This window comes from Manihot esculenta, chromosome 9 (genome assembly GCF_001659605.2).
Source record: "Manihot esculenta cultivar AM560-2 chromosome 9, M.esculenta_v8, whole genome shotgun sequence".
NCBI lineage: Eukaryota > Viridiplantae > Streptophyta > Magnoliopsida > Malpighiales > Euphorbiaceae > Manihot > Manihot esculenta.
In genome coordinates this window covers 11,837,181-11,852,872 of record NC_035169.2, presented here as the reverse complement: position 1 = coordinate 11,852,872, position 15,692 = coordinate 11,837,181, and the positions used below count along the sequence as shown (strand labels likewise).

General features: G+C 45.4%; 1 protein-coding gene across 1 annotated transcript; it reads right to left on the bottom strand.

Moving 5' to 3' along the window:
• Positions 1-11,730: 11,730 nt before the first annotated feature.
• Positions 11,731-12,210, bottom strand: LOC110611494. Its single transcript, XM_021751876.1, has one exon. It carries the CDS (start codon positions 12,208-12,210, stop codon positions 11,731-11,733), a length of 480 nt encoding a protein of 159 aa, XP_021607568.1.
• Positions 12,211-15,692: the final 3,482 nt, after the last annotated feature.

Here is a 15,692-nt window from a genome sequence, read left to right as displayed (position 1 = left end):
TGAAAAAGTCACCAATCTTTTTATCCGAAGGTGCATATTTGTGATACCCACCCCCGGTTACTCAGTTGGTCACTTGTTCAAGTGACTACTAGCTCTGTTCATAGTCCTTGACCATTGGAACAGGTTTTGTGCTTTTTGATTTTGCTGAGGTTTTTCTTTCTTTTTTCATAATAATTTAGGCAAATCAACTCACCGAAGCTGCACTAGCCTATTTCCATTACATGCATTTTTTATTCTTGACTACAGCAAGTTTGAAGATTCAATTCAAGGAAAAAAAACTCCCTAAGTGAAGGTAACTCACTGAAAGTGATTCAATTTAGGCTTAAAGGATTAGAATATCAATGGAGTCATGAGATAAGAGGCCCTTTTAACTTTGTTATCTGTGCTGAGTAAAGTGAAAATAAAAAAACCTGTGTGTATGTGCATATGTGCAAAAAGAAATATGTGTGTAAAGAAAAAAATTTAGATATGTGGGAAATTTAAAAGTTAAGACTATATGAACATAAACAACTTATTTGAACAAATTAAAAATCAGAAAATGCACCCCCACACCTATCCTAGGTATTGTTCTCAATGCATATATATAAAAAGAGAAAGAGAGAAAGGGACTTCCTGGCAAGGTGTGTGATTTGGCCAAATCCGTGCCCAAATCACTGGTGTGGATGGTCTTTGGGTAGGAAGTTGTTCACTAGCAGTTGCAGTAGGCCCTCCATATGTTGCATTATGTCTTCAATTCTAGTCAGACGGGCCTCCACGGAAGGGTCTTGTGGTGCCTCGGCAGGTGCTTCTTTTACGGCCTGTTGGGCGGCTATTGGTGGGACAGGTTGCTGGGATACTGCCTCCTGGTTGGCAGCCTTCTTTCTTAACACACGCTCATAGCGTGACATAACAGGTCCTACAGGAGCAAGGGAAAAAACTCCCCCCCACCTTGTGAAGCAATCCTATATCATCCAAAGTGCGTAGGTCCAGGGGAGTTGGTTCGCCGATGGGGGTAAGATCAGTATAAGTAGGATGCAATAATTTTAAATTAACTTCAATGGAGGTGATGAAGTGCCCAAGGATCAAGGGGCGGTGGTATGTGATTATGCCAGAGAGCTGTGTGGCAACCCAGAAACCCAAGTGAATTTCTTGTTTGGTGGACATGCTCCTCAGTATATACAACTCAGTTTTGGTTAGAATGTTTGGCGCATCCTTCCTCCCAAAAAAGGTGTAGGCTAAGAACCTATGTAGGTATTTTAAGCAGAGGTTTCTTAAGTATAGGTTCTTTGATTTGGTGGGTGAATAGGTGTTTGGCGGGTTGTCACATAGGTCTATGTAGGCAGTGTTGGGATTGAACCTAGCAGGAAAATCCCAGGTGGAATCAGGGCACTCACACCCTAGTGCAACACTGAACTCATCCATGGACAAGCGGAACTGCTGTCCTATCAATTTAAAACTCACAGTGTCTGGTGTGTGAAGGGTGGTCATGGCAGCCCTATCAAAATAAAATGTGCAGAAGAACTCGTGGGTGAGTTCTGTGAAGGCAGGCATACGCAGATAAAAGAATGTACCCCACCCAATGTCATCAATAAGGGATTTTACCTATTCCTCAAATCCCTAATGCCTCAAGGGTGCTATGGTGTATGTAATACCCGGCTAGACTCCGGTATCGGAATTCCTACCGTCCGGTGGAATCTCGGATGTCGGAGGCCTCTAGTAGGGTAAAACCATGTTTTTATAAAATGTATTAATGTGTTTTATGTTTTAAGCATGAAAGAAAATGAGTTTTTGCATGAAAATAGCATTGGAGGAAAACTCAGGTTCGGCCGTCGAACATGCATACGTTTCGGGTGTGCCTTAGGCCCCCGAAGGCATAAGTGAGGGAAGTCCAGGTTCGGCCGCCGAACCTCAAGTTCGGCCGCCGAACATGGCATGCATGCGGAGGCACATTCGGCCCCCGAACGTGGTCTGGCCAGCCACTATAAAAGGGTCCCTTAGCCGAAAACGGGCGAGCTTTTTCCCCATTTTCGGCCAAGGTGAGCTCTCCGCCGTCCCTCACCCATCTTTGATGTTTTTCCTCTAGATCTTTCAAGATTTTCATTTGTTTTAACTTTGTTTTGAAGATTTGAGCTTTTGAGCAAAGTTTTGGAGCTTGGAGGTTCAAGAACCCACTCTCTCCCACCTTCGAGTTTTTGGTCGTCTCTCTCTCGATCTTCAAGAGGTAAGAGCCGATCTTAAGCTCATTGCTTGTTTAAAGTAAGTTTTAAGTAGATCTATAGGGGTAGAATGCATGTTTAGGTTATGGTTATGCTTATGGGTATAAATGTATGTTCTTGAACAATGTGGATGCTTGATGTGTTGTAGATGGGGTTTATGTTGTTGTGAGGCCCCTAGGAACATGTATGCTTGTGTTTGTGTGTTGTAGAATAGGTTTGATGCATGTTTGGAAGGTTTGGAGGCGAAAATGTGCAAAGGGAGCCAAGTTTCTGCCCTTTGGCAAAAACCAGGTTCGGCAGCCGAAGGACTTTCGGCCGCCGAACATGGCTGGGGAAGCAGCCTTTCGGCTGTCGAAGCTTGCCCCCGAAAGGAGACTTTCGTCTCTGTCTGGCAGTTTCGGCCGCCGAAAGTGCCACCGAACATGCATGAGTTTCGTCTCTGTCTGGGAGTTTCGGCCGCCGAAGGTGCCGCCGAACCTGCCTGACTTTCGGCTCTGGAGGGACTTTCGGCCGCCGAACCTGCCGCCGAAAGTGCCCTGTCCAGGCCTCTTTTGCATGTTTTTCTATGGTTGTTCCTTGATGTTTTAGGGGTTTTTGGGGAGTAGTTTATAGTTATGTTCAGGTATGTTTGGTCCCTCATTTGAGTCCACCTGTGTAGGTTCGGACCCGAGGAACCGAGGACCCCAGCAATGAGTTCAGCTGCTTCGGTGTTGTCAGAGTCAGCCAGAGGTGAGTGGAACTAAACTTAAATCTTTTAAATTGAGAAATTAAATGTTTTATCATGTTTCATGCATCATGATTATGCGATAGGATGATTGCATTAGTTTTCACGAATATGCCGCATTGCATCGATTGTTGTTGATGTGGGTGAATGTTGGATGACCCAATTAGTCCATGACAGGAAGACCAGGACCCCATTCTACAGCCTGGCACGGTTATGGGACTCGAAGACCAAGAGCCCAGAGGAGGCCCTGGGACAATGGTAAGTGATGTATGTTATGACAGGAAGACCAGGACCCCATGCTACGGCCTGGCACAGAGTTAGCTTGGACTAATTGGTGACAAGTTCACCCAACCCTTATGTGAATTGTCTGTGTTATGATGCATTTCATTAAAGCATAGTGTTAATATGTTTTATAGTTCTACTCACTGGGCTTTTTAGCTCACCCCTCTCCCTTTACCCCCAGGCTTGCAGGTACAGGATAGAGCAGGAGTCCGGATAGAGTAATGAAGTTTTGTTATGTAATAGCTAGCAATGGACATGATCAAATTGTAATGTAAATGTAACGACTCAAAAATCGGACCGCTACCGGCGCTAGGATTCAGATCGGCTTAAGGCCGCCGGGACCCGTAGCAAGCCTGACATATAACCTGTAAACCTGTATAATCCCATACATGATCAACAACATGCATAAAAATTTAAACTTTTCTTTCATTCATTTCTCATACACCAAACTCAACCTGTGCATGCACTAACATAATCATGAACTTGACCCCTCAGTGGGATCTCATCAATGCCCCAATGGGCGATATACATGTGTTGAGTTGGCTAACATCTGTATCATCAACTATCTAAGATCATGCATCAACAAGGGATTACAATGAACTATGGTCAAGCACAATTCTAAACCTCAATATCATTACACATAACATAACTGTAATCTCTTACATTACATCATAGTACAATTGTCATGTCCACAATCTAACTATTACATAAACATACTTCAAAACTCTGGCTAACCTCCTGGTCTACCCTGTACTTGCACATCTGGGGTTAGGGGAGAGGGGTGAGCTACAAAGCCCAGTGAGCAGAATAGTGAAATCATATATTAAAATTCCATGCTTTCATGAAATGCAACACATCACAACAAATCACATCTCGGATGGTATTGTCACCTATAGTCCTCTCCATTCCAAAGTGCCGGGACGTAGAATGGGTACAACTGGTCTTTCTCTTAACATAACATATCATACATACCAATGTGCCAGGGACGTAGAATGGGTACAATCTGGACTTTCTCTTACATCATGCCAGGGACGTAGAATGGGTACAACCTGGACTTCCATACCATATCATACTGTAACATCATCATACCATATGAGGACTAAAGGATCATCCAATAACCAATCCACATCAACATCATAAATGCAATGCAACATATTCGTGAATACTAATGCAAACAACCTACTATATCTCATGGCATTCATGATGCATGGATCATGCTCAAAATTCATATTTCATTTATTTTAAAACTTAAGGTTTATTCCACTCACCTCTGGCTAGCTCTGACAAACTCTGTAGCAGCTGGCTCACTGCTGGGGTCCTCGGTTCCTCGGGTCCGAACCTACACAGGTGGACTCCAATGAGGGACCAAACATACATAAACATAACTCTAATATACTCCCCAAAAACCTCCTAAAACATCATAAAACAACTACATAAAAACATGCAAGAAATGGCTGGACAGGGCACTTTCGACGGCAGGTTCGGCGGCCGAAAGTCCCTCCAGAGCGGAAAGTCAGGCAGGTTCGGCGGGACCTTCGGCGGCCGAAACTCCCAGACAGAGGCGAAACTCATGCATGTTCGGCGGCACCTTCGGCGGCCGAAAGTCCCAGACAGAGATGAAAGTCTCTTTTCTGGGGCAAGCTTCGGCAGCCGAATGCTGCCTCCACAAGGGGGTTCGGCGGCCGAAAGTTCCTTCGGCTGCCGAACCTGGTTTCTCCCAAATGGGCAGAAACTTGGCTCAAATGAACCTCCCAAATGCTGCAGGGGCGTTGGTTAACCCGAACGGCATCACAAGGAACTCAAAATGCCCATATCTGGTCCTGAAAGCTGTCTTCGGCACATCTTCATCCCTTATCCTTAGCTGATGGTACCCCGATCTTAGATCTATTTTGGAGAAACAACCCGCTCCTGCTAGCTGGTCGAATAGATCATCGATCCTTGGCAGAGGGTACCTATTTTTGGTAGTGACTTTGTTCAACTGCCTGTAGTCGATACAAAGTCTAAGGGATCCATCCTTCTTCCTCACAAACAAGACCGGAGCACCCCAAGGTGAGGTACTCTGTCGGATGAAGCCCTTTTCTACCAGCTCCTGCAATTGCTCTTTCAACTCCTTTAACTCGGCTGGGGCCATCCTGTCGGGAGGGATAGAGATCGGTCTAGTTCCAGGCACCAACTCTATCTCGAACTCTATCTCCCTAGCAGGTGGTAAACCTGGAAGCTCATCAGGAAAGACATCCTGAAACTCTCTGACAACTGGCACTGAGGCTGGCTCCCTGACTTGACTGCTAAGCTCTCTCACATGAGCCAAATACCCTTGACATCCCTTCCTAAGCAACCTACGAGCCTGAAGAGCTGATATCAGACCTCTAGGTGTACCCCTTTTGTCTCCTCTGAAGACAACCTCTGACCCGTTCTGATCTCTGAACTTGACTACCTTGTCTCTGCAGTCCAAGGTAGCACCATGGGTAGATAGCCAATCCATCCCTAGAATGACGTCAAAGTCTGTCAAATCTAGAACCACAAGGTCGGCGGAGAGGCATCTTCCCTCAACAAAAACTGGACTGTACTGGCAGACTGACACTGCCACTGACGGGTCACACTTGGGTCCACTGACCCATAGGGGACACTCTAACCCAGAGACTATCAGACCCAACCTCTCAACGGCTCTCGGAGAAATAAATGAATGAGATGCACCCGGGTCCATTAATGCATACACATCAGAACACCCAATGACGAGATTACCTGACACCACGGTGTTGGATGTGTTAGTCTCCTGCTGAGTCATGGTGAAGATCCTGGCTGGAGCTGATGGACCTTCACCTCGGGAACCAGAAGAAGAGGCTGCCCCTCTCCCTCTACCTCTGCCACTGCCCTGAGTTGTGGCTGGAACTGCTGGCTGTGCCACACTACCAGAAGCTGTCTGCTGGGGCTGGCCCATAAAAGGCGCTCTAGGACACTCCCGAGCTATGTGTCCCTCCTGTCCACATCTGAAACATGTATTAGTCCCAGCTCGACACACTCCCCTGTGTGGTCTTCCACATCTCTGGCATTCTGCACCATCTGAGCCTGAACTCGAGCCACCGCCAAATCCCAGACCGGATTTCAACTTATTTCAAAACTTATTCTTCTTCGGCTTCTTGGTGGTGTTGTCCCACCTCTTCTTACTTGAGCTCTGAGAAGAGAAACCTGGTCCTCCTCTGCCTGGGGTCTTAACCCCTGAAGACTGGGTCACTGACTGCTTCACTGACCCCTCAACTATAGCACTCGCCTCCATCCTTCGAGCCATATCCACCACAGTGTGGAAACTTTCTCTCTCAGCTGACTGAATCAACGAGGAGTACCTGGAATGCAGCTTCATAACATACCTCTTGGCTTTCTTCGTATCTGTATCTAGAGCTTGCCCTGAAAAAGGCAATAGCTCCAAGAATTTATCCGTGAACTCCTCTACACCCATGTGCTCTGACTGCCTCAGTTGTTCAAACTCAATCATCTTCAGTTCTCTGAAACTGTCTGGAAAAGCCCATCCCGCGAACTCATTCGCGAATTCCTCCCATGTCATACCGTCTAGCCTCGGGTCCACATAACACTTGAACCATTCCCGTGCCTTCTTGAACTTTAAGGTGAACCCTGCCATCTGAATGGCCCTGCTGTCACTTGCCCCTAGCTCATCAGTTATTGTCTTCACTACTCTCAGATACTCAAAGGGGTCATCCCCTGACTTGTATTTGGGAGCATCCAGCTTGAGGTAATCTATCATCTTTACCTTGCTCCCATCAGCTGAGCTAGGTCTGGGAGGTTGAGTAACGGGGCTGCTGATTCTGTAGGTGGTGGAGGTGGGGGTGCAGCATTCCCCAAGGTGGGGTTTGCCGGGTTTGGATAGAAAGGTGAGGGTGGATAAGCTGGGTACTGTGGGTAAGGTGGATAGAAAGGTGGATAAGGCATGTAGGTAGGGTAAGGGTTAAAGCTGGAAAAATCCGATGTACCTCCCATCGGATACCCTGAACCCTGTGGGAAGGGTGGATAGTAGGGTGGAAAACCATACCCCGAGGCCTGAACGCCTCCCTGAGACTCCCCTGTCCCTTCTTCCTCCATGCTCACATCCAGGTTCCCATCCCTCCTCTGCTCCTCTTCCATAACCTCCCTCACATCTGCCGAACTTCCTCCTCTATCAGTCCCCCTTCTGCTAGCATCAAAAGACCTTCTAGGGTCCCTTGACACTCTTTCTCTGTTGGCTCTACAAGACATTGCCCTAGGCAATGTAGGAGGACGGGCGCTCGTGCCCTCATCCTCAGGTGGCACTCCAGTCAATCGTGCAGATCGACGTGTTCCTCTCATCCTGTTTTCTGAAAAACAGTACACATCATACAAACATTAGCATCATATGGTTCATGTGGGCACACATGAACCCTCATCACATATACATCATTCATATCATAGCATCAATGCACATGTATATAATCATGGCATTTCACATCATCATACAAGACAGGACTCCACATCCTATCCTAGTGGACATGATCTTTCCTATTGTGCTTGACCTTCTAGAACATCTATGAGCCCGACACTCTAGGTCCGATCCTATGAACCTAGGGCTCTGATACCATTCTGTAACGACCCGAAAATCGAACCGCTACCGGCGCTAGGATCCGGGTCGGCTTAAGGCCGCCAAGACCCGTAGCAAGCCTGACATTCATCCTGAAAACCTGTTTAATCCCATACATGATCAACAACATACATAAAAATTTGAAACTTTTCCTTCAAACATCCAACTCAACCTGAACATACACTGTACATAGTCATAATCATAATCGTGATCCCTCTGTGGGATCTCATCAATGCCCCAATGGGCAATACAACATGAGATGAGTTGGCTTTCATGAACATTATAAAACATTTTTGATCATGTAATAAAAGGGATACCTCATACACAATGTCAAGCACAATATCTAATCCTCAATATCAATACAAGACTGAAACTGTACTTTTACATAACATTCATACGTCTATCATGTCCACACTAACTATTACATACACGACTTCATTACTCTTGTAAACCTCCTGGTCTACCCTGTACCTGCAAACCTGGGGAAATGGGAGAGGGGTGAGCTACTAGAGCCCAGTGAGCAGAATAATAAAAACATTTAAATCATATGAATCATGGTATGCATCACATCACAGCTAATCACATCAAGGATGAACTTGTCACCAATAGCCCTCTACATGGTCCAACTGTGCCAGAACGTAGAATGGGTCCTGGTCTTTTCCTTACATATCATAACATAACAGTGTCCAACTGTGCCAAAACGTAGAATGGGTCCTGGTCTTTCCCTTACATAGTGCCAGCGAACATAGAATGGGTCCCACTGGTCTTACTTTCCATACCGTACATATCATATCGTCATATCATAGATCGAGGGCTATGGATCATCCAACATTCATCCACATCAACATTTAACATATGCAATGCAACATATTCGTGAATTCTAATGCAAACAACCTAATTCATCACATGGCATTCATGATGCGTGAATCATGCTAAAAAGTTCATCATTTGCTTTAAAACATAATGAGATATTCCACTCACCTCTGGATAGCTCTGACCAGACACTGGGGCAACAGACTCACTGCTGGGGTCCTCGGTTCCTCGGGTCCGAACCTACACAGGTGGACTCAAATGAGGGACCAAACATACATGAACATAACTCTAAACTATCCCCCAGAAACCCTCTAAAACATCATAGAATAATCATAGAAAAACATGCAAGAAAGGGCTGGACAGGGCACTTTCGGCGGCAGGTTCGGCGGCTGAAAGTCCCTCCAGAGCCAAAAGTCAGGCAGGTTCGGCGGCACCTTCGGCGGCCGAAACTCCCAGACAGAGGCGAAACTCATGCATGTTCGGCGGCCGAAAGTGCCAGACAGAGACGAAAGTCTCCTTTCGGGGGCAACTTCGGCAGCCGAAAGGCCTGCCTCCCCAGCCATTTTCGGCTGCCGAACCTGGTTTCTGCCAAAGGGCAGAAACTTGGCTCCCTTATGCATTTGTGCCTCCAAAACTAACCAATCATGCATAAACCTATTCTACAACATTCCCAAGCATTCACAAGCAAACATAGAAGCTCCTAGGGGCATCAAACCATCAAAAACCCCAACTACAACACACAAGCAACTCACATTGCTCAAAAACACATATAAAACCCATAAACCTAACTATGAGCTAAACATGCATTTTACCCATAGATCTTGCATAAAACTTACTTTAAACATAAAATGAGCTTAAGATCGGCTCTTACCTCTTGTAGATCGAGGGAGAGGCGTCCTAAACTCGGAGATGGGAGGTTTTGAGTTCTTGAACCTCAAAGCTCCAAAACTTTGCTCAAAGCTTGAAAATCTTCAAAACCAGATAAAAACTCATGAAAATCGAGTAAGATGGGAAGGAAAGAACTCAAGATCGGTGAGGGGCGGCGGAGAGCTCACCTTGGCCGGAAATGGGGAGAAAGCTCGCCCATTTTCGGCTAAGGGACCCTTTTATAGTGGCTGGCCAGGCCACGTTCGGGGGCCGAATGTGCCTCCGCATGCATGCCATGTTCGGCGGCCGAACTTGAGGTTCGGCGGCCGAACCTGGACTTTCCTCACTTATGCTTTCGGGGGCCTAAAGGCGCTCCCGAAGGCATGCATGTTCGGCGGCCGAACTTGAGATTCGGCGGCCGAACCTGAGTTTTCCTTCAAGGTTGTTTTCGTGCAAAAACTCATTTCCACTTTACTTAAAACCATGAAATACCTTAAAACATTTTATGAAAACATGATTCTACCCTACTAGAGGCTTCCGACATCCGAGATTCCACCGGACGGTAGGAATTCCGATACCGGAGTCTAGCCGGGTATTACAAAAGTGCATAGGTCCAGGGGAGTTGGTTCGCCGATGGGGGTAAGATCAGTATAAGTAGGATGCAATAATTTTAAATTAACTTCAATGGAGGTGATGAAGTGCCCAAGGATCAAGGGGCGGTGGTATGTGATTATGCCAGAGAGCTGTGTGGCAACCCAGAAACCCAAGTGAATTTCTTGTTTGGTGGACATGCTCCTCAGTATATACAACTCAGTTTTGGTTAGAATGTTTGGCGCATCCTTCCTCCCAAAAAGGGTGTAGGCTAAGAACCTATGTAGGTATTTTAAGCAGAGGTTTCTTAAGTATAGGTCCTTTGATTTGGTGGGTGAATAGGTGTTTGGCGGGTTGTCACATAGGTCTGTGTAGGCAGTGTTGGGATTGAACCCAGCAGGGAAATCCCAGGTGGAATCAGGGCACTCACACCCCAGCGCAACACTGAACTCGTCCATGGACAAGCGGAACTGCTGTCCTATCAATTTAAAACTCACAGTGTCTGGTGTGTGAATGGTGGTCATGGCAGCCCTATCAAAATAAAACATGCAGAAGAACTTGTGGGTGAGTTCTGTGAAGGCAGGCATACGCAGATAAAAGAATGTACCCCACCCAATGTCATCAATAAGGGATTTTACCTATTCCTGAATCCCTAATGCCTCAAGGGTGCTATGGTGTAGGAACTTACCTGGGTGATAGGGTAAAGAGGAGACCCTGTCAAAACTGGATCGTTCAGTTTGTTTATTGAAGGTCAAGGCCTTCGTTGCATGGTCAGGGTCTGATGGTTTGGGCAAGTCATTGGGCAAGTCGCCCTGGCTGTGGCCTGCTGGAGTTGTGTCTGGCATACTGATGGTGGCTTATATCCAGCGCTTTGGGCTTGGTGGTGGCGAGGAACAAGGTGTCATTAGTCGTTTCTATCCGTGGCTAGTCGAACGGGTTTCCTCTAGAAGCGTCGCGTCTCCAGGGGCGTTTGTCTCGACCGTCTGTGTCTCAATCAGTGGAGCTATCATCGACGCCTTAGTCCATCGGTGATAGGTGTGGACAACGGGTATCGCAGCAGTCCTGGTTGCCATTGCCTCGGTCGACCCTATGTCAGTAGTGTCGGTGATGGGCAGAGGGTTGGTGATGGGTTCTTCGTTGCTGTCAGTGGGGATGCATATGGGTCTAGGCAGACCTAGTTTTCGCCACATGCTGGGGCCGGAGGTGGCCACCATTTTTTTTGGGACCATGCTTGTAGGATTTCACCGGAAGGAAAACTTGAAGAAGAAGGAAGGAGATGAGGAAACAAGAATAGCGTAAGTAAAAAGAAAAGTGGAAAAAAACTATTTAAAGTTATTTGAGGAAGTTGAACTGCCCTGATCATTAAATGCTGAGTCTCAGTCTCCTTGGCGGGGTGATTTGGTCAAGGATTTGGGCAAATTGCTTGGCCAAATCACTTCCTTATTGCGATTGCTTGATTGGCCCTAGTCACGGCTTTTCTGCAATGGGAGAATTCTGTCAGTTTGCCATTGATTTGGGTAAATCACTTGTCCCAATCACTCACGACTATGGTATAGTCAGTCGATTTGTCCAGTGATTTGGGCAAATCACTTCAGCTGGGCTGCCTCCCAGTAGCGTCCTGGTTTTCTGTCGTGGGCTGAAATATCTTGCTTTGATCAACAGGATAGGGAAGGAGGGTCCAAGGGAACTTCTTCCACAAGGTGCACGGTAAATCCTTCATAAAATGGCTTTAGACGGTGCCCATTGACCTTGAAGGTCTTGCCCATTTTTGGACTATGTATGTCCACAGCTCCATGGGAAAAGATATGTTCTACTAAGAATGACCCAATCCACCTAGACCGTAGCTTTCCTGGAAATAATTTAAATTGTGAGTCAAAAAGCAAAACTTTATCACCAACCTGAAACTGTTTTCTAGAGATATGTTTATCATAGAAGGCTTTGGTTTTGGCCTTGTAATCCCACGATGCTTCATATGCATCACGTCGTATTTCCTCTAGCTCTTGAATTTGTAATTTTCTGTGTGATCCGGCTTCTTTTTCATCTAGATTGCAGCTCTTAACAGCCCAATAGGCTTCATGTTCAAGTTTAACGGGCAGATGACATTCTTTTCTATAGATCAGCCGATATGGGGACATTCCTATTGGTGTTTTGTTGGTTGTTCTATATGCTCACAAAGCATCATTGAGGCGCACACTCCAGTCTTTGCGTTTTGGGCAAACTGTTTTCTCTAGGATGGACTTGATTTCTCTATTTGATACTTCAGCCAGCCCATTTGTTTGAGGGTGGTAGGCAGTGGATGTTCTATGGACAACATGGTGCTTTCTAAGAAGGATTTCCACTATCTTGTTGCAGAAATGAGTCCCTCGATCACTAATTATGGCTTTGGGCAGACCATATCTGGAGAAGATGAGGGTTCTCACAAAGTCAACCACCACCCTTGCATCATCAGCCCTTGCTACTTTGGCTTCTATCCTCTTGGACACATAGTCTACGGCTAGCAGTATGTAGGTGTTTTCAAAGAATGGTGGGAATGGTCCTATGAAGTCTATGCTCCATATGTCAAAGATCTCGCAGACCATGATGGGTGACTGTGGTATTTTACTTCGGCTGCTGAGGTTACCTGTCTGTTGGCACCTTGCACATGACCTACAAAATAAATAAGTATCACGAAATATGTTAGGCCAATATAACCCACATTCAAGAATCTTCTGTGCTGTCTTGCGTGGGCCGAAGTTTCCTCCACAGCTATATGAATGGCAGAAGGTCAAAACTGAAGAAATTTCTTGATTTGGGATGCATCTCCTTATTACTTGATTTGAACAATGTTTCCATAGGTAAGGTTCATCCCACATGTAGTACCTTGCGTCTTTCTTTACCTTGTCCCTCATGTGTTTGGGCAAATCAGAAGGCAAATCACCTGTAGCAAGGTAATTCACTATGTCAGTATACCATGGTTCATCCTCTTGGGCAGCAAACAGGTATTCATCAGGGAAGGTTTCATTGATGGGGCATGTCTCCATGTTCGAAGGTATTCGGCTGAGGGGATCAGCTACAAGGCTCTCCTTCCCTTTCTTGTCTCGAACTTCTAGATCAAACTCTTGTAACAGTAGTATCCAACGGACCAATCTCGGCTTTGCTTCCTTTTTGTTGATCAAGTACCTCAATGTAGTATGGTTTAAATAAACAATGACTTTTGTCCCCAAGTAGGTAGGGCTGAAACTTCTCTAATGCAAATACCACTGCCAACAATTCTTTTTCTATTGTGGAATAATTACATTGTGCAGCATCTAAGGTGCGTGAGGCATAGTGAATGACATGAGGAGAGTTCCCTACACACTGCCCCAATACTCTACCTACAGCAAAGTTGCTGGCATCGCTCATAATCTCAAAGGGAAGGGTCCAATCGGGTGGCTGGATGATTGGGGCTATGACCAGCAATGATTTAATTAAATCAAAGGTTGTTCTGCAGTCTTCATCAAAGTCAAATGGTACATCTTGGTTGAGCAATCTACACAATGGCTGTGTGATTTTGGAGAAATCTTTGATGAACCTTCGGTAGAACCCAACATGGCCAAGGAAAAAGCGGATCTCCCAAATGCTGGTTGGATAAGGCAGGCTCTTGATGGTGTCTACTTTGCGTTTGTCCACCTCTATCCCTTTTTCTGAAACGATGTGGCCTAGGATTAAACTGTGGTTAACCATGAAGTGATACTTTTCATAGTTTAAAGCCAGGTTTGATTCCAAGCACCTTTGTAGTATCTTCTCTAAGTTAGTAAGGAATTCATTGAAAGAGTTACCATACACCGTGAAGTCGTCCATAAAGATTTTAATAATCTTCTCCACATAGTCAGAAAAAATACTCATCATGCAACATTGAAAGGTGGTTGGTGCATTGCAAAGGCCGAAAGGCATCCTCCTGAATGTGAAGGTACCGAATGGACAGGTGAAAGTTATTTTTTCTTGATCTTCAAAGGCAACAGGGATTGATAGAATCCCGAATACCCATCCAGACAGCAGTAGTGGGTTTTTTCTGCGAGTCTCTCAAGCATCTGGTCCATGAATGGCAAGGGAAAGTGGTCCTTCCTTATGGCTGCATTGAGCTTCCTGTAATCTATGCACACTCTCCACCCATTTTACACACGAGTGGGTGCTAGCGCTCCTTTAGAATTGGGGACAATGGTAATCCCAGTCTTTTTTGACACTATGTGGATAGGGCTCACCCATTTGCTGTCAAAGTTGGGGTAGATGACCCCAGTGTCCAAGAGCTTTACTATCTCTTTTTTCGCAACCTCCGTCATTGGGGGATTCAACCTTCTTTGAGCATCTCGGACAGGTTTGCACTCTTCTTCCATGAGTATTCGATGCATGCATGTTGATGGTGAAATGCCCTTTATGTCCTCCAAGGTCCACCCAATGGCTTTCTTGTGTTTCCTCAGCATCTCTAGGAGGCTTTCTTCTTCTAGTTGGCTCAGCTAATTGGACATTATGACTGGTAGTGTCTTTCTTGCCCCCAAGTATGTGTATTTAAGGTGTCCTGGTAGAGGTTTCAAGTCTGGTGCAGGTGTTGTCTGATCTGGAGTTTGCTGTTTGTCCATCGATTTCGGTAGACTGTTTGATGCTGGCTCTGGTGATTTGGTCAAATTGTCCCTGGTTATGTCTAGTCGTACCAGTGATTTGGGCAAGTCAGGGTTTGCCCGTTCTAGTGATTTAAGCAAATCATCCACAGTCAGTGTTGTGCAGCACACTATCTCCCCTGCATCTGTCTTAATATTGCTGGTCTTGTCGTCCATGTTCTCTTGCCTGCGTAAACTAGCGTTTAGTAAATTATCTTGATCAAAATCAATAATTTCTTGACTTAAGTAATCAATAATATCAAGGCCATGAACAGGAGACACATCATTAGGAAATTTCATGGCATCATAAACATTAAACTTGATTACTTCTCCTTCAAATTCCATAGTTAATGTGCCATCGTGCACATCAATTTTGGTCCTGGCTGTGCTCAAGAATGGTCGTCCAAGTAAGATGTCTGAGGTAGTGTTGCTTTCGTCCTCCTCCATGTCAATTACATAAAAGTCTACTGGGAAGACTAACTGGTCCACTTGAACTATCACATCTTCTAAGACTCCTTTGGAGTAGACAACAGACGTATCAGCCAACTGGATCACTATACTGGTGCCTTTAAGTGTGCCTGCATTTAATGAGTTATAGATGAAAAGATGCATAACATTAATTGATGCCCCAAGGTCACACATGGCTTTCTTTATTCCCACATTGCCTATTTTGCATAAGACCGCGAATATTCCTCTATCTTTGCATTTGGCTAGAAGTTTTCTTTGTATGAAAGTTGAGACACACTCCCCCACACTTACTTTTTCATGTTCAACAAGTTTTCGACAGTTGGTGCATAGCTCTTTGAGAAATTTGGCATATCTCAGTATTTGTTTGACAACATCTAATAAAGGTATGTTGATTTCCACCTTGCAAAGTGTCTCAAGTATTTCTCTTTCCTTTTTTTTCCTTTTGAGATCTTGAAAATCTTTTTGGAAAGGGGGAGGTACCTTAAATTTTTCCTCTGGTTGTTGATCTGTCTTGGTCTATTTGGGTCTAGATTCTG